The sequence below is a fragment of the Vombatus ursinus genome, unplaced genomic scaffold, assembly GCF_900497805.2.
Source record: "Vombatus ursinus unplaced genomic scaffold, bare-nosed wombat genome assembly UNPS02014825.1, whole genome shotgun sequence".
NCBI classification, from domain to species: domain Eukaryota; kingdom Metazoa; phylum Chordata; class Mammalia; order Diprotodontia; family Vombatidae; genus Vombatus; species Vombatus ursinus.
Window position 1 is genome coordinate 9,196,053 of NW_020954603.1, and position 19,516 is coordinate 9,215,568.

The 19,516-nt window shown below is 45.2% G+C and overlaps 1 protein-coding gene across 4 annotated transcripts in view; it reads right to left on the reverse strand.

Moving 5' to 3' along the window:
- Positions 1–2,109: 2,109 nt before the first annotated feature.
- The window catches only part of RPAP2 (RNA polymerase II associated protein 2), a 91,677-nt gene continuing 74,270 nt past the window's right edge, over positions 2,110–19,516 (reverse strand). Inside the window, exons 12-13 of one of the 4 annotated variants that reach the window (XM_027838040.1) lie at positions 17,006–17,155; positions 2,110–2,311 (exon numbers count right to left, since the gene is read on the reverse strand). In XM_027838040.1, coding sequence (XP_027693841.1) covers position 2,311; positions 17,006–17,155 — 151 coding nt within the window. In that variant the 3' untranslated portion in view covers positions 2,110–2,310. Of the gene's footprint in view, positions 2,312–3,034; positions 3,515–15,342; positions 15,967–17,005; positions 17,156–19,516 lie in introns of those variants that run through there. The other 3 variants (XM_027838038.1, XM_027838039.1, XM_027838042.1) reach the window with 3 other exon arrangements.

A 19,516-nucleotide genomic window follows, 5' to 3' on the forward strand; every position in this document is an offset into this window, starting at 1 on the left:
AAAGTGCCCTAGAAAGCTGCTAGTCCAAATCTCTCATTTTCTTTATTGATTTTCTTTTCTTTATCGTGAACCTAACAACTACCAGACATGAATATTTCTTTTTTTTTTAGTTCTCCATACTTTCTTCCTTTTTAGTTTTCAACATTCACTTTTTTTATTCTATAAATTTATTTATTTTTAGTTTTCAACATTTACTTCCACAAGATTTTGAGTTCCACATTTCCACCCCATCTCGCCCCTCCCCCCACCCCAATCAACATTCTTTTTTTTTTTGTGGCTAGGCAATGGGGTTAACTGATTTGCCCAGGGTCACACAGCTAGTAACTGTTATGTGTCTGAGGCCAGATTTGAACTCAGGTCCTCCTGAATCCAGGGTCGGTGCTCTATCCACTGCACCACCTAGCTGCCCCCCAACATTCACTTTTACAAGGTTTTGAGTTCTAAATTTTCCCCACTCTCTCCCCTCCCCTCTCCCTAAGATGGCGTGCAATTTGATATAGGCTATACATGTACAATCATATTAAACATATTTCCACATTAGTCATGGTGTGAAAGAATAATCAGAACAAAAAGGAAAAACCACAAAAAAAAAAAAGAGAGGGAAAATAGTATGCTTCAATATGCATTCAGACTCCATAGTTCTTTCTCTGAATGGGGATAGCATTTTCCATCATGAGTCTTTTGGGGTTGTTTTAGATCCTTGCATTGCTGAGAAGAGAGAGCTAAGTCTATCAAAGTTAGTCATCGCACAATGTGGCTGTTACTATGTACAATGTTCTCCTGGTTCAGCTCACTTCACTCAGCATCAGTTCATGCAAGTCTTTTCAGGTTTTTCTGAAATCTGCCTGCTCACTACTTCTTATGGAACAATAGTATTCCATTATATCCACGTACCACAACTTGTTCAGCCATTCCCCAACTGAGGGGCATCCTCTCAATTTCCAATTCTTTGCCACCACAAAAAAAAGCTGCTATAAATATTTTTGTACAAATAGGTCCTTTTCCCCATTTTTGGATATCTTTGGGATTTAGATCTAGCAGTGCTATTGCTGGATCAAAGGATATGCACAGTTTTATAGCCCTTTGGGTATAGTTCCAAATTGCTCTCCAGCATGGTTGGATCAGTTCACAACTCCACCAACAATGCCTTAGTTTCTAATTTTCCTACATCTTCTCCAACATTTATCATTTTCCTATTTTGTCATGTTAGCCAATCTGATAAGTGTGAGGTGGTATCTCAGAATTGTTTTAATTTGCATTTCTCTAATCAATACTAATTTAGAGCATTTCTACATATGACTATAGATAGCTTTAATTTCTTCATCTGAAAACTGCCTGTTTATATTCTTTGACCATTTATCAAATGCAGAATGACTTGTATTCTTATAAATTTGACTCAGTTCTCTATATATTTTAGAAATGAGGCCTATGAATATTTCAATATACAAAAAAACAAAAGAAAGGTTGTATATGAAACTGTGAGTGTTATATAGGTTTTTCATGTGTATTATTAAATTTAATGTTAGTAACAAAACTGCCCTTTTTCTGTTACCTTCTAAACTTTTTGTTTTCTTCTGGGTATTTTAAAATGTCTTATTGATGCTCTTTTGGGGCACATCTATCACTACCTACTAATTTAACTTTCCCTGCCCCCTTCACCAGTTCCTATAAAAACCTTCCTTTGAAACAAATAAGTACAAGACAATGGCCATGTCTGAAAATGTCCGTCTCACTCTACATACCTTACCTCTCTGCTCAGAGGCTGAAGGCTCACTTCATTATCAGCCTTCTGAAGTTATCATAATTCATTACATTGATCACGGTTCTTAAGTCTTTCACTGTTGTTTGACATTATTGTCATTGTGTAAATTGCTTCCTAGGTTCTGTAAATTCCATTCTGCATCAGTTCATATAAGTTTTCCCGTATTTCTCTGAATCTTTCATATATACAGTACATTCCCTTACTTCCATACATCACAATTTTTTCAATTGTTAACACAATTGATGGGTACCCACTTTGTTTCCAATGCTTTATTAATCTAAGCCAATAAACATTTGTTAAGTACCTATGATGGGGCAGGCACTATGCTAAGCACTGGGGATACAATTAAAAAGGCAGTCCCTGCCCTCAATGAGCTTACAATCTAAAGAGGGAGACAACACAAAAAGAGGCAAGAAAGGGGTGGGCAGGAACAGGATATTAAGGGGTAGTCAGCATGAGGAGTAGGGGAGGAAATCCTGTTTTGTGGAGTTGAAACCAGGCAAGCCAGTAGATACAGGCAGAGTGATCTGAGAGTCCAGTTTCTGCTCTCTATAAAGGAAAGAATTAGGAGTTTGGTACTCTACCCCCCAGCCACTAATCAGAGAATAAAAGAAAGCTGAGAGGGGTGGTGTCAATCGAGACGTGGTGGTGAGTTCAGAAGTGATGCCCTCATCCTGGGAGGGACATCTTGTTCCACAGAGTTGAAACTAGGCAGGCCAACAGACACAACGTAGAGAACTTTATTAGTGAAAAAATGCTATGATTACATACAAATGGGTCTTTTGCCTCTGTCTTTGATCTCTTTCGGGTATGTGCCCAGTAATTCTCCCAGCATTTTACAGAGAAGAAAACTGAGGCTCAGATGGGAGAAGCAACTTGTTGAAGGTAATACAGCTAGTAAACAGGGGATGGAGAGAGAGAGAGACAGAGACAGAGAGATCACATTCAAACCCCACGTCTTCGGATTCAAAGTACAGCGCTTGGCTCTTGCTGCTGGATTCCTTCTCAGCAAAGAAGTGGCCTTCCAAATTCCTCTGGTGCTATCTCACATTAGCTCAGAGGATAAGGAAGAATGGATCATCAGATCACAGATCTTAGCCAGTGTTAGGAAAAGATGGTAGCACCACGAGTGAGAAAAAGACCGAAGTGTTTCAAAATTGTTTTTTAATAGCATTGTGTTTTTTCCAATGACATGTGAAGATAGTTTTCAACATTCATTTTTATAAGATTTTGAGTTTTTTCTCCCTTCCCCCCCCCCAAACCCCCTCCCCAAGACAGCAAGCAATCTGATAGAGGCTACACATTGCAACCACGTTGAACCCGTCTCGCCCAATAGTATATAAGCTCCTTGAGGGCAAGGACCGTTTCATTTCCATCTTTGTAGTCCCAGTGCCCAGCACAGGGTCTGACACATGATTAAATGATCAATGCATGTATATTACTTGATTGAAAAGTCAGTGAAGGTTAGTGCGATCTAACCAGCCTCCTCCAATCTCTGACACTGCCGTAGAGGGAAGGGAGGCCAGTCTAGAACTGCCATACCTTGGGTAAAAAAAAAAAAACATTCCTACAGCACCAGCCAAACTCTGACCTCTCCATACATAGATATCTTCACCTTTTTCTTACTGCCAAGGAACTCAGACCCACTGGTGCTTCAGCCAGGGTCTCCCAGCGTCAGAGGTAACTTAAAAATAATCTGCCTCCACTTTATCGTGTAAGATAGTGTCTCTTTTGTATGTGAAAAGTTCGTTGCTGAAACAGACAAGAAAAGGAAGCAAAGGAAGAAATAAACATTTGTGAAGTGCCTACTATGGGCCAGACACTGTGGTAAGTACTTTACAAATATTATCTCACTTAATTCCCCCAACAACCCTTGGAGGTGGGTGCTATCATTATCCCAGTTTTACAGTTGAGGAAACTGAGGCAGACAGAGGTGAAGTGACTTGCTCAGGGTCACATAAGCTGGTAAGTATTTGATGTGGAATTTGAACTCAGATCTTCCTGACTCTATCAGCACTCTATCTACTGTGCCACTTAGTTGCCTCATTACAGAAAAAATAAATTTTGTGTAAGGAAAAAGGATGAAATTAACTACTGAAAGGTATAAGGTATCATCCCTTTAAAATGTAAACAGTTTGATTGTTAAAAGGGACAAAAAAGAAATTTATGTGTATGATAAGCTGATAAAAAATACATTTGTGAAGATGAACAGTGTTTCAGATAAAATATGGAAAGACAGTGACTGTTAGGACTGGATAGAAATCTGCCTGCCTCAGATGAAGGTACTGAGAGAATATGTTTAAGGTCAAAGAAATAACTGAGGTTGTAAGGCATGGGAGACAATCAGTTCATTTGCACGTGGCTGTTTTTAGAGTTTGAAAGTGGTCAGATTATAATTTTTAAAAAGATGCTTGGAGACTATGGAAAGATTAAATAAGGGTTGTGTAGTTCACACTTGATAGAGACATAGATTTCATGGGTTTCCCCTCATAATGGAAAGATGAATCACTGACCACTAGGATGCTCTGATATGGGCATTAGAGTCAACTGGAATAGTGAAAAAAAAAAAAATCCAGTTGCGTAGGAGTTGAGTGTGAAAAAGCCAGCAGGTGGGTCAGTGGAACAGGAAGCCTTCAGCTGCTGTGCTGGGAGCCTGCCAATTGGAAAAGAGGCTTTGCTTTGTGGAGTGACTGAAGAAAAAAAGAGAGAATCTTCTGGAAAGCTCATTGGAAAAGAGTTGAACGCTGCTGTGGTTTGAGCTTCTGCCCTCCGATGCCACTTACTTGAGAGAGGCGAAACCTTCCAGAGGTGTGTGGTTGCTCTCTACTGCCCTCTCTGGTTTGAGAAGGAAAAACAGGGGCAGGGGTGGGATGGGGAGAAACAGGCTTTGCATCTGTTTTGCTGTGAGAAGAGGGATGGAACTGATCACACAAAGCAGAATCCTGCTGAATAACGAGTTATCTGGGTTTGTCTGCATTGCAAAATCCTGATGAGTTCTACTGTGATCTCTACTTTGCTATAAAAGGGTTGGAGCTGATTGGATAAAGCAGAATCCTATTGAGAGCAAAGCTGGTAAGGCTGGCCTGTATTGCCCAGAAAGACAACCTGAAGTTTCTCAGTTCTCTGACTTAAAAGAACTATTTATCGCTACTGTGGCATAACACTTTCTTAACACCCTAAGGGTAAGCTTGATACATACGAAGGTACACTAAAAGAGCTTGTCACTGTTTCATCAATTAGAGAACAGAAGAGGAGGGGGTTTGCCCAGAAGGAGAGTGGCGAGGACCAGAAGAGGAGAAGCTAGCAATGACGTGGTTTTGTGTAGTAAAGACTGTTCCTGAAGGGATCAAGTACACGAAGGCCTGCAGTCCTGAGCTGTGAGTTGCTCTAGACATACAGGTTCCCCCACTCATGACTCCGTTAAGTTTCTGTAAGTGTGTGTCCAATCCCCTGTGGACACTATATATACATTGGTGGGTAAACCAGGTTTACAAGTGAGCTGTGATGTTTAGAAGATTCTTGCATTTGCCTTATATTAATGGTGATGCTATAATCACATGCTATTGTCTTATAGTTAAGTCTGCACGTTGCAGTACAGAAGTGTAGAAGTGGCTACTTATGCAACTTTAGTAGTAGGGATGGGTAAGGGGAGCATAACAGAGATGGACTGAGGGGACACCAAATTCTAAGAGCAAAGACTGCCTTTGAACTACCAATGTATTCCTTGAGTCTGGGGTCTGGCAACATTTCCCAAGATCTTATCTGCTAGTATTTGTTAGGTTAAAGTCCTGCCAGCCACCCACTCATCCCATGAGCCTAGCAGGAGCCCTTCCAGAATTACCAGGGTTTATATGGAGATTTTCATGTTCCAGAACTGTATTGATTTCTTAGTCTCCAGACAGAAGTAATGGGACTTCATGCATACCTAGATCACCCAACATGGAGGCAATCACATGTACAAAAGTACCTGCTTTTGAGAGACCTTTTTCATTTCCTTGCCAAGTACAGAGGAGTAACCTCTTTCAATTGGCTGTATATTGGAACAGGTCACATTTTTGTCACCAGATGGAATCTCTGAGTCCACTAAGTTCCTTTTCATCCAAAACCCGGTTATCATGCATGTCACTGGGTGAGGGGAAAGATCACCTTCCTCTTTAAGCCCCATGACCCTAAGATACAGTGTTAGGTTTTGTTTTAGTCTGTCCACCAGACCTGGCCTAAGCCATGGCAACCTTGGAGGCAGGATTCCCGCCTGGGTCTTACAGCTGGACCAGTAAGAAAACCCTGTGAAGCCAGGGTGCCTGGGACTCAAGACCAAGGAGGGCTTTGGAACTGGTGGGACTGTGCCATACAGTCACTGAGCTAAGCTGTGAACCTAATTCTCATCTCTTTCCCAGAGACCAAGATGGCACAGAGAGGAGGGAATTACTCCCCCGCAGGTGCTGGGGAAGGATGTTTGTGTCTTTGTTCTTGCTTTGCTATTGAAGTAAATATTCCTCTGTAAAAGCTAATATCACTGTTGTGATTAAATGGAACTGGGGGTACAGGGGACCTCCTTAACAGTATCCATGAGGGTTTAAGCCAATGGCAGAGAGACCAGACACCCTTGTCAAACCCCCCTGAGGGTATTGGAGAACCCTGGGGAAGGGGTGAAATACAAGCTATCTGGCCTTCAGGAAGTGGGGGCCAGGGTAGTCACTGTTACATAAATCTTCAGAAGATGGGGGATCTTGTTCCCAGGTGTAAAGGAAGATGGGCTAGTTTCTGGATACAAGACTAAAAGACACAGATGGTAAATAACACCTTAATGAGACACTAACAAATTGCTTGCTCTCAGCCTAGTATGGGTGTTTTATTTATTTATTTTTACTTTTTTTAAGCAACGAGGCAGCCTTACAGGAATGGATATGAAATGTGTCTAGGGCATTTAGAGGAGCTTAAAAAAATTTTTTTTTCAATCTGTCCTAAGCACAGTCTTCATTTGGGGAAATATTCTAAAATGAAAGAAAAAGTAAAATTCATTGCTTTTTAGCCCTCCAGCCTTCCAGGAAGGGCAGCCTATTTTATCCCTTTGTAGGGGTTGGGGGGACCCCCACACTCTGCTCTGAGTTCACCAGAAAGCCACTGGGCCTCTCCATCTAAATGCAGAATTGCCCCGAGGAAGACTCACTTCCTGGGGAGAAGGGCACCCAGGACAGGAGGGAGGTGTCTTTCTCCCTTCCCCTCCCATTTCCCTCTCCCCCCAAAGGCTACAGAACAAGTCACTGCACCAGAGATCAGGTTTTAAATTCCTCCAGCTTTGTCGGGAACCAGCTGCTGAAATCGTGGCAGGGCCTTAGGCCGAGTAACTGACTTTGATGGAGAAGAGCTGGGATCTTACCACCCACCTTGGGGACTGGGTATGTGTGTGTGGGGGTAGGGGGAGGCTTCAAAGGGACATGCAAAGAGAAGGATCCTGGCGATAGGTTTGAGTTCAACATTTAGAATGCAGACGGTATCGTGGAAGGGGCCATTCATGCTGAAAGTGCCAAAGAAAAATGAAAACTTTTGCATTCATGAAAGGCCTGTTTTCTCATGAAAAATCAAGCTTTTTTTTATTGAAGAGGCTCGAGTTCGGGTTTTCTGACTAGCAGACTCATTTTTCTCACTTCCCATCTGACTGCACAAGTCTCTCTGGGCGTCCACTGGCTTAGCGTTTCCTAGTCTGGGACAAAAGAGATTGATACAGTAGCGGATCACATTGACTCGCCACTTTTTCACAAGCCGTTTTCCTCCCAGCTGCCCCGTTCCCATTTTGCAGAGCCTGCTGGCTGCCAAGAGCACAGTCCTAAGCCCGGAGGGGATGCCGCGTCAAGCAGTCAGCCCTACTATGTGCCAGACACTAATTCCCAGGTGCTGGGGACACAAAGACAAAAGTGAACCGGTCTCTGCCCTCAAGGAGTTTATATAATATGGAGGGCAGCATGTGCATACCAAATCAATACAAGGAAACGGTGGGGGGAGTAACTGGCAGCAGGAGGAACCAAGCACAGCCTCACATGGAGAGGGGCTCTCGGGCGAAGCCTGGAAGAGATCTAAGGCACTGCAGGGGAGGGGACTACGGAGATGGAGAGGGAACACGAGGGAGGGTGGCGAGGCTGGATCATGGAAGGCCCTGAATGCCTAGTCTCTCCAGAAGGCCGGCCCTCCTCTCCCCTGACGGCAGCACACAGCAACACCAATCACCTTGTGGCCGTGAAGTCCACTCTGTGCTCCTTAGCTGAGGTCTGCTGATGGAGCAGAGGCAGACAGGCTCAGCCTAAGCCCCACGTGTTTATGAAACCACCCAATCTCAGGCTTGGAAGGGACTTCAGAAACCATGGAGTCCAAGCCATGACTGAAAGAGAATCTCCTTGACATCACAACTGACAAGTGGTCATTGAACTTCTGCGAGACGACTTTCTCTCATTATGAGAGGGGCCGTGACTTCCCAAAGCTGCGTGGCGGGAAGGCTGGACATTTTCTGAAAAGTGGCTCCCAGGGATTCAACTCTCATCTCTATGGAGATGATTCTAAAAATCCATTTAGCCAGTCCTAAGCTCTTTACAGATAACTGCCAGCTGTGCAAAGCACATAGTAGGTGCTTAATAAATGTTTGTTCCTGCCCCCCTTCTTAAGACTGGTCATCTTGTAGACCTCTCAAACGCAACACGTCCAAAACTGAACTCATTCTTCCCCATCTTCCTAACTTCCTTATTACTGTAAAGGAGGGCACCATCCTCCCAGTCCCTCAGGCTTGAAACTTAGGTGTCCTCACTGTCTTACCTAGCCTTCCCCCCCCCCCGCCCCCGCCCAATTCAATCAGTGGTCAGGTCCTTCACAACATCTTACTATACACTACCCTGTCTCCTCTGACTGCCGCGGTGCCTCTCTGTCCCTCTCCCCTCCCTCCCCTCCTCATCCATCCTTCATTTGGTTGTCAAAAATCTGACCACATCACCTCCCTATTAATAAACTCCAGTGGCTCTCTATTGCCTCCAGAATCAAATGTGAAGTGCTCTGGCTTTTAAACCCCTTCATAACCTGCCCCTTTCCTACTTTTCCAGTGCTCTCACTCCTTATCAACTCTGCCAGTCTGCCCCCAATCCCAGGTGGTCTTCAATCCACTAACGCTGGCCTCCTCCCAGTTCTCTCTGCAGGCATTGGCTCCAGGCATTTTCCCTGACCGTCCCACATCTCCCTTCTCTGCCTCCTGGCTTCTTACAAGTTTCTCCTGCAAGAAGCCTTTCCCAATCCCCCTTAACGCCAGCACCCTCCCCCTGAGGCTACTCCCAGTTTATCCTGTCGATAGCTTGTTGGTACACAGTGATTTTCAAGCTGTCTCCCCATTGGACTGTGAGGTCTCTAAAGCAGTGACTGTCTTTTGTTTCTTTATGTATCCCAAGTGCTGGGCTCAGTGCCTGGCACATAATGGGTGCTTAATAAATGCTCATGACTGATTTTGAATAAAATACTCCTGATATGATCTGACCACATCACCTCCTGCTCCAGAACCCTGCTTTTCTTAGTCAAGTCTAAGATAAAATTTGTTTTGGGGTCAAATTACCCTGTTGATTCATACTGAACTTGCCATCCTTCACAGGTCTCTGATCTTTTTTCAGATGAACTGCTGCCTGCCCACATGCCCCTCCCACCTTATACTGGTGAAGCTGACCTTCTGAACCCAAGCCTGAGCCCCTCTGCTTCTCCCTGTTCCATTTCTGGGCCATCGCTTCAGCCTGTCCAGATATTTTAGAATGCTGACTATGATCCAGCTAGTTAGCTACCACCTTTCAGTTTGAGGTACTCTGTAAATCTGATGCGATCTGTCCAAACTGATTAAAATGTCAGTGGCCCAGGGCCAAGTCTGGATCCTTGGGACACTCCCCTGGGGCCTCCTAAATTCAGTCTCTGAGAGCCGGAGCTGGAAGGGAGCTCAGAAGTTACCCGACCCAAGCACCTCATTTCACAGATAAGGGAACTGAGATGACATGGAATAAATAATTGCCACTATTTTGGGTCTGGCCAGTCAACAAACTCTATCTGTGCCACTACCCAGCCCACACTACTTTCTTTCTCTGTAAGTATAGCTCAAGAGACTCTATGAAATGCTCTGCTAAAAGAGGTGAATCCACACAGTCTGCTCCACTACTCCAGTAATCTTATTAAGGAGATGACGTTATGCTATGGCTGCTGCTTGGTGAAGCCATGCTCGTACTCATAATCAGTCAGTAAACATTTATTAAGTGCCTACTAGATGTCAGGCACTGTGCTAAGTGCTGGAGATACAACTAAGAAAAAGACAGTCCCTGCCCTCAAGGAGCTTACAATCGAATGCTGTCTCTTTGGAATTGTGACTTCCTTTTCTAGATCCTCAGACTTCAGAGACAGTAGAGTCCTTAAAGGTAGAATAGTCCAGCCCCTTTGTTTTACTGTTGAAGAGACAGAGACAAAGAGAAGTTATGTGATTTGAGCAAGATTATCCAGGTGGTAAGTGGCCAAGCTGAGCTCAAAACACAGATCCAATGGTCTTCCCATCAGGTAGAATTCCCAAAAGGTATTCAATCACGGTCCCATGTTCTGCAGTTCTGCCAGCAATTGAGTCAAGCTCACTCACCCGTCTTTTCCACCCCTTTCCTTTGTTGGAAGTTTGCCTTTTTGCTGTCACGTGGCACCAGAAATAACAGATTGACTCCTTATTTCTTTGAATCACCAGGGTGGTTGTCTGGGCCTGGTGACTTGAACTCACCAAGGGCAGTTGGGTAACCCACTCCTTTCCCTATTAGTCATTTTTTGCTCTTTCCTTTTCAGTCCACATCATTCTCCTTGGCAGAGAAAACAGAAACCAGATAAAAGCCTGAGTAGTTCTGCCATCTCTTTGCCATGGATCAGAATAATTTCATTTCTTTCACCCCATCCCCAAGAAGCAGCAGTGGTCCAATCTCTCCCTCAATCTGCTTTTTAACCCCTGCTAAAAGGCTCAAATAAAACTGAACCCAACCCTTTTGTTATCCTTAGCATCGTTCACCGAGTGTGGCTCATTTGGAGCTGTGGCTCTCCTGAGGCTACTCTCAAAGGACCGTGCCATCTTTTTCATTCTCTATTAGCTGCCCCTACTTTCATCTTTGGTACCTGTTGCATTTTCTTCTCCTCTATCACAACTGAGATGGAGAGATCACCTCCCAACATGCCAGCTTCAGCAAGCAGCAATTCCTTGGTACACTGGACAGGCTTCGGGCTTGGGAGTCAAAGAGCCTAGGTCAGGTGTGGGGAACTGTGATGAATGAATTCAAAAAAGATATTCTGACACAGACTAAGGGAGGGATTGGACCACTGCTGCTTCTTTGGGAGGAGGGGGTTACCCAACTGCCCTTGGTGAGCTCAAGTCAAGGCTCCATATACCTGCAGTTTGACCCTGTTGATCTTATTTGTAGCTAGACGTTGAAGGACTGTTTATGGTACTTGCTCCCAGGAAAAGACTGGCCACCACTCCAGGAACCGGATATTCATAAATAGGAATACTCTCAAGGACAGTTTTGAGAGCAGCTCCCTTCCCACAGATCACAGAAGGAACTACTAAAAGCAGGTAGCCCTGACTTTACCTTCAGAGTCTCCCCGAAGGTGCGGGCGTGTAACCTGGGATTTTCCCACTGGGACTCTGGAGGCTGAAAACCCAGGCTCCCCAGACCATGTGACGATGTAGATGGTTCCCCTGACGATGATGATTGATTGTGACAAGATTTGATACCCATTGAGACTTAAGTATGTTATTGTTAGCTATCAGGACTTAATAACTCTAACTCTATTCTACTTACTAACCTTAATCCTATTTTACTATCTTAATGATAAATACTTTTAATATACACTTATATATAACTCAAACTTGAGACTGTGTCATTTCTAAAGCAATCCGAACCAAAGCTAATTTAAGCTGCGCTAAATAAGGCTGCTTAGCAATACAGGAACCTGCAGCCTCGAGGTCACATGTGGCCCTCTAGGTCCTCAAACGTGGCCCTTTGACTCTTAATTTGGATTTAGTCAAAGAGCCACACTTGAGGACCTAGAAGGCCACATGTGGCCTCAAGGCTGCAGGTTTCCCACCCCTGACTAGGTTAAATGCTTCTTGTGACTTTCCTGCATATCAGTCTCATCTGTCAAGTGAGAGATTTTGACTAGATGGTCTCTGCACCTCTATGGCAATAACATTCGTCAAGAATAGCAATTTCCCCTGTTGCTTTCACACCACCAATCATCACTAAAGCAAGCCGAAAAATTACTAGTAGAAAGAGCTCCAGAAAACATCCAGACGATTTAGGTCCCACCTCAATGAGGCATCACAGCACCACCAGTAAAGTGCTGGGCTTGGAGTCAGGATGGCCTGAGTTTTAATCTTGCCTTTAGATTTTATTGGCTGTGTGACCACAGGAAAGTTACCTCTAAACCTGCTTCCTGATTTATCGAATGGAGAAATACACATAATTCTTTGCAGACTTATGAAGACTGAATAAAGATCACACATAGAAGTACTTTTTAAATAAAGCACTGGCTGTCATTACCATCGCCCACTTTGGCACCAAGCGTGCTAGTTCCTACTTCTGAATCCTTTGGGAATGTTGCTTCCGTTTGTCCTTCTGCTGATCTCTGTCATTCCTTCTTGAGCTGATGCCTGGACTTCCTCACCTTCATATACCCTCTTTACTTCAAATCTAAATCTGTTCCCACCCCTGTCAGCTAAGGTTTTTCTGTTTCTTGTGAATAAAACATACTTTTCTAAGACCATATCCCAGTCTTAGGGGTGTCTTGATTGTCAATTTGTTGTCAGCTTCTCAAATCACCTTGCTCCTTAACGCTATTTTGTGTGTTTGGATTCAGACATCTGAGCCCATGGATTTTACTGGTGATTTTGGTCTTCAGTTTGGCCTTCTAAGAATTACTGGTCTTCTATGCTACTGTTCCTCCTATGGCACGGCTACTTTTTAGAGTATCTAGATTAGTAAACAGGCAGATTTCTCTTTCCTTCCTTTTAAAAGTCCTTTTTGATCAGATTTATAAGACTCTAGGCAATGATATTTTAACAGCCAGGAGGAGCAAAGTGGAGTTGTCAGTAAGCTCCCTTTCCCATCAAAAATGTTGGTGAATCTTGGATCTGACTCCTTCCCAGTAGTCCAAAGGTATTTCAAGATGGAATTTCAGATGGCCACAGATTTTAGGGAGGGGGTATACCTGCAGTTTCAGGCTTTACTAGTATTTATTCCTTCCTTTTAAAAAAAATCTTTACTCTTTTCTTTTTAACTAGCCACTAAAAACATAAGCAAAACTTTTGACTACATTCTCCATATTTCTTGTAAATGAAGCATACTATTTAAATGGGTTGGCATAACTAAACCATGCTCTTTTTTTTAAATGGTGGCTTAACAATATAGACCAAAAGGAATTTTTTACTTCATTCCTTTATTAATTCATTTAATAAACTGGTCTGCACTTAGTATTAGAGATGCGATTCATATGTGTGTTCTGGGGTTGTAGTCAGTAAACCAGCATTTATTAAAAACTATTGTGTGCCAGGGCCTGTTCTAAGAACAAGGGTTACAAAGAAATGCAAAAAAAAAAAAAAAAAAAAAAATCACTGTCCTTGATTTCAGGAAGCACACATTCTAATAGGGAGACAATATGCAAATAACTATATACGGACAAGATACACACGGTGTAGCTGTATCTCAAAGGGAAGGCACTTGCGGTGGGTGGGTCCAGCAAAGGCAGAAGGTAGGATACGAGCCTTGAAGAACAGGGTAGCCAGGAGGTGGAAGTGAGGAGGAAGAGAACTCCTGGTCCGAGGGGGATGGATGATGAAAAAGCATGTATTTGGGAGTGTCGTATGCGAGGAGTAGCAAGCACGTCAGTGTGACTGGATTGTGACGTTTAAGAAGACTGGAAAGGTGGGAAAGGGCCAGGCTGTGAAATTTTAAATGTCAGAGAATTTTATATTTGATCCTGGAGGTAAAAGGGAGCCATTGAAATTTAGAGTAAGGGAGTGACGTGGTCAGACTTAAACTTTAGGAAAATCACTTTGGTAGAGGATGGATTGGAGTGAGGACAGACTTGAGGCAGGGAGATGGTAATGAGAGCCTAGGTTAGGGTGTGGAGAAAAGGGGATATATATGCAAGATACCATGAAGTCAGAGACAGAGATCTGAGGAAGACTAGATACGTGGGGCGAGCATGACTGAGCAGAGGACGCCACACCAAGGTTGTGAGCCTGGTGGTCTGGGACAACAGTGGTGCCCTCGACAGTAACAGGGAAGTCAGGAAGAAGGGGAAGTTTGGGAGACAGAAATCAAGGTCTGTTTTGGGACGTGCTGAGTTTACGATTATGGGACACGTCTAATTCAAGACGGCCAAAAGTCATCCGATGAGAGACTGAAACTCGGCAGACAGAGATGAAGGCTGTCTAGATACACATACACAGACGCGTGACTGCGTGTGTGTGTGTGTGTGTGTGTGAACGTGTGTGTATATCCATATCTATTTAGAGAGAAACTGGCAGGTGTGTATTTATATGTACACATGTATATACATACATAGATCATTTGTATAGAAATGACCACTGAACTTCGCATGGGAGCTGATGACACACCCATGCCAGAGAGCTCAGAGGGAGAAGAGAAGAAGGCTCAGAGCAGGCCCTTGGGAAACACACACAGTCAGTGGGCATGACGAGAATGAAGGTCCAGCAAAGGGGGCTGAGGAGGAGCGGTCTGAGAGGCAGGAGGCGAGCCAGGAGGGCGCAGGCTAGCCGGGGCAGCCACGGCCTGCGGAGGACATGAGGGGTGCAGAGACTGGAGGCCTGGCAGAGAACAGAAAACAACGCCACGGGGTCAGAGAGGTCAGAGAGAGGTGAAGCAGCAGACGAGTGTGATCGCGTAAAGGCGTTTCAGGTTCGTGAACAAAGAAAGCCTGAAGCTGGAGTCCAGAGACCAGGGCGGGAGAGTGAGCGTGTTCTGTCCTGCCGACATTTCACACGTCCCCAGGCTTTGCGAAGGAGGAGTGCGGGGCCAAAGGCTTCCACTGTGAGACCGTGCTGGAGGCCACCGTAAGCTGTGCCAGACTCCCTGAACTAGCTCCGCCGCTCCTTGTACAGATGAGGAAGGGGAGGCACCGGCTCAAGATCACAAAGCTAGTGAACAGAAGAACGGGGACCACAGCCCAGGTCTCCCGATGCCCAGGCCGGGGCTCCTTCTGGTGGAAGCTGAGTTCCACCATGGTTCCTTGCCTTCTGTCAATTTCAGATCATTCAGAGACGCCTCCAGAAACCAACAGGGGTCAGGAGACAAAGTTCTGTGGGTTACCGCTGCTGGGGCCCCCATTTCCCGAACCCCTCAGCCCTCCACCGTCTGTCTCGCCTCTCCAGGTTTACTCAGGGCAATCTGATGGCAAGAAGGGCAGCCAGATGGCTCAGTGGATACAGTGCTGGGCCTGGAGTCAAAAGACCTGAGTTCAAATGTGGCCTCACACTTACTAGCTGTGCAACTCTGGACAAGTCGCTTAGCCTCTGTTTAACTCAATCCACTGGAGAAAGACGTGACAAACCACGTCAGTATCTTTGCCAAGAAAACCCTGCCCACGAGGTCATGAAGAGTGGACACCACTGAACAACCACCAAAATCTGCTGGCACCCAAAGGTCTGGCATCGTGCCTGACACATGCCCTTTGACAAGGCAACCTCATTTCTAGAAAATGATTTTCTTGAAAATTAAAGACAATTTCAGGTTTCCTGAATTCTAAGAAAGGGTAAGCAGGCTTCAGGCTTGACTCCAGGTGGCTGTATCCCCTGTAAACTCACAAGTCACAGCTTTTCTAGAGAGTGATGGAGTGAGCGCCACAGCAGCTTCCTGGGAAAACTCCTTTTATTGACTCTTGTTGGCCGACTGCTCGACAGTTCACCAGAAGTGCAGCCCTGCGCGGGGGAGCTCTCACGCCTCCCGTCAGTCGCCTGCAACATGGCGGGAACAGACCCCGACAAGCCAGGCCACTGAATAGCTTCTCGGGAGCTCATTTAGATTCGGATACTGAGACTTGAACTTTAATTAAGGAAATAAAAGCTGCAGAATCTCCATAAATGATGAAGTGGCCGACCTGGGAGAAGGAAGTGTGAGGTCCTCCTTCTGGTGTCTCTTCTCGGACTGGGTCTGTGAAGCGAGAGGAGGGGCCCAGCAAGAAGGCTTCAGAACACTTTCCATGTTAACTCCCTGGCAGTTATTTAGTCTAAAATGAGGCAGGACTGCTATTATAGCAGAATATAAAGAACACAGATAAGTGTGTAAGAGAAGTATTTAACACTTAAAACAACTTTCGCTGAGCCCCTGAAACAGGAATCACAGGGAAAAGGTTGGGCGTGAGGCTGAGGTTCGGAAAGGGCCCGAGGGAAGTGAGCTAACCTTGGCCAACTGGCCCAGGGCGCTCGAAGCTTCCGTGTGTCCAGCACATCAGATGGTTGGGAGGCTGCTCCCAATTTCTCCAGACCCTCATCCAAGATCCACCTCTGCCAAGAGAACCACGTCCCCGGTGCCACGCACCCCAGTCCTCACTTCCTCTCAACGACACGGATGGTTTGGAGCTTTACTGCCCACAAACCTGTTACACTGTGACGACTCATTCAGCAAAGCTCCAAGAAGGCTGATGCTAGAACACTGCGCATTTTGTAGACTGTCTACTCTAGGTGTGAGTATCTCAGATTTTCTCTTAGAAACAGACAAAAAGACATTTTTTACTTTGGGAGAAACCTGCAGTAACATGCACAGTATCTCTCCAGGACAGAGATCTGTCCACGGAATAAATCCAGCGAGGCTCCTGAGCTGCTTTCAGGGCTGGGGATGAGCATGTTCTCTCCTGGGCATGGCTGGCTCTCAGGCTGGGTTAGTTTTCACTTTCCTGGTGGGAAACTTCCCAGCTGGGAACTGGGAAAGCCAGGGGTGGGGGAGTAAATGGCACTCATGGGCCCCACTTTGAAGTTTATAAGGAGGGAGTGCTGGGAGGTGTCCAGACTACTGCTGCCCTGAGAAAAGTGACCAAGGAAGCACAGCCCCGTGACCTCTTGGGCTGACATTTGCGGATTTGCATTCAAGGGCTCCAAACTGGTAGGGGTGGGGGGGGGGAAATCGCACCAGAAAGGGGCAGGGGAGTGGAGGTAGGGGAAGGTAAGGGAAGGAGCAAAGGGTGATAACTTACCATTCTGACAAACAGTTAGCTGTAAATATCCTGGTTAATCTTTCAAGGTCTTCATTCTTGAAATGTAACTCTTCAAGTAACGTGGCTATGAACTGTGTATACACGGCATTTTTCTGGGAATGCTTTTGCAGCGGGATCATCTGGAACAACCTGCAAGCACAGCACGGAAGGTCTGGCTCTGGATGGGAGGGGAGGCACGGTTGGAGCTCCTAAGTTGAGGACTGGGGTAGGGGGGAGAAGGGGTGTCCCCATTTCTGCCCGGCTTTGATCGCAGGCTTCCAGGCCCACTTCGCCCTTGTGTAAGCTGAGACCCTCAGCACCTGGTCTGAATGTGCTCAATGGGATTTTGTGAGGATTACTAAGAAACTTCTATTTTAAACATCTGTAGCACTGATGAAGGCGGAGAAAGAATCTCCAGAAAGAAGGGGTGATAGCAGGATGCCAAAATCACTTATGACTACAAACCAACTGGAAGGAGGAAGGGGCTCCAGAACAGAAGGAAAGCTCTAGCCTTGCTGTCTAACTAACACAGCAGCTATTTAATCACTGTGAAGACTGAAGAACAAAAGAACATCTTTTTCATTAGCTTGGGCTAGGTCCCCCTGGACAGCCGGCTTCAGAAAGCCTTTGCAAATCACGTTCCTGGAAAGCGTCTCTGGAATAGACTTGATCTGATCTGAGATTTTCCAAATGCTGACGTGTTTCCCACAAAACCCTTGTAAATGATTACTTAACTTCAGCTGCTGCCACTGGGCACATCAAATATGAATAAATGAACTTTCAGAAGCCGTACATCAATAATGCTGATGGGCAGGCCAAGCACAGCACACACTGCATTAGTGATTCTGGAAGGGAAATAAATACCCATATTCTTAACCTTGGTTGTGTTCTATCTTTCTGTGAAACTGCCCTCAGCTACCCCAGCCAGAAAGCAGGGGCTAAAAACTGACCATCAGACAAACAGAATGTAAATGAAAGGCACTAGAGTCCTTGCTCCTCACTGTCCTATACTCTCTGCCCCTCTGCCTCCCCCCTGCCTTGCCGTTCTCTTGGCTTTCTGCTCAAGCAACCAGGCAGAGCAGACGGGAACCTACTTCAGACTCAAGTTTCCAACCCCATCACTAGCTCTGTCTGTAGGGATTCCCTAAAGGCTTTTAGAACCCTGATATGCTAGGTAAGGGTCCCCAACCTCTCAATCACAAACTCCCTCAGGCTATACTGCCAGGCAGCAGTAGCATCTAAATGTTCAGAGGTGTTTTCAAAGGTGAGGACGAAGCTGTGACTTGGAGGCACCTGCCTGCCAGTTTTTCCCCACCTTGGTGCAGAGGAAGGATATCAAGGCTTTAGGGAACGAGAAAGCTGCTCTTCTCTATAAGAAGGTCGATGAATACCTGCCCTTTTGGGCAACCTTTCCAAAAACTGGTTCAACAAATATAGGCAAAGTAAACATAAGTCAGCAAGCATTTACTAAGCACCTACTACGTGTCAGGCACTGACACATACCAAGAAAGGCAAAACAACCAAAGTAATCCCTGCTTTTAAGGAGCCCACAGTCTAATGAGAAGACAACATCAAACAAGATATTTACATACAAGATAAATGAGACAGGTAGTTTAGTGATTGGCTCACTGGGGTGAGTCAGGGACGGGACGTGAACCCAGCTTTTCCTAGTTCTCAGGTAGGCCCTCTATGCACTATACCATGGAGCCTCTTACCAAGTACATAGTATTATAATGCCTTCTATAACAGCTCCTCTTAGGAAACTAAAAAAAAACTCAAAAGATTCGGTATAGGAATGATGTTAAGGAGAGTTAACTTCCACAGAAAACTGGTCCTACTGGGCTAAAATGATGACAAATAACAATTCTGTGTGTGTTCAAATTTAATATAAACATTTGATGTGTGAAAGAATGATAGAACATCACTAAGTCAGTTCCTAGGCTTAGCAAATCAAGTCTGGACCTAAGATTCAGCCAGTTATTACATAGGAATAGGGTGTAAACTTCCAAAGAAATCTACTAAAAACTCTCATTGCCTGCTCATGCACTGAGGTTTTGCTCCTAGAGTACAAACAATGTGGATCAGCAGCAGGTTAACCCACCTCAGGGGACAGCCACTTTGGCCACTAAGCTTTTGTATGGGCTCAAGTAGAGAGGGCTGAATGTTTCAAAACTGCTTCAGAGAACCTGAGGACTGCAAATATGATGGGGGCAAGTGGCTGGCAGGCAGGGGGAAGGGCTGAGAGGAGAGCTCACGGGGGATGAGGTCTGTAAATGTGCTTGAAGACAGCAACACCAGTGTAGAGCCTGTAGAAATCTGCATCGGGTCTCGGCAATTCTAGTCCCCAGGAGCCAGGATTTCCTGACTGCTGCTGTTGCTGGAGTCAAGGGAACTCCTAACTAAGGTTACATAATGTTTACTCCAGAAAAGCTGCTAGTCAATGAGATTGCCATTTCCCCCCATTCTCTCTTGTAGTCTTGGTTTTTTAGGTCTTTAAAACAAAGGGCAAAT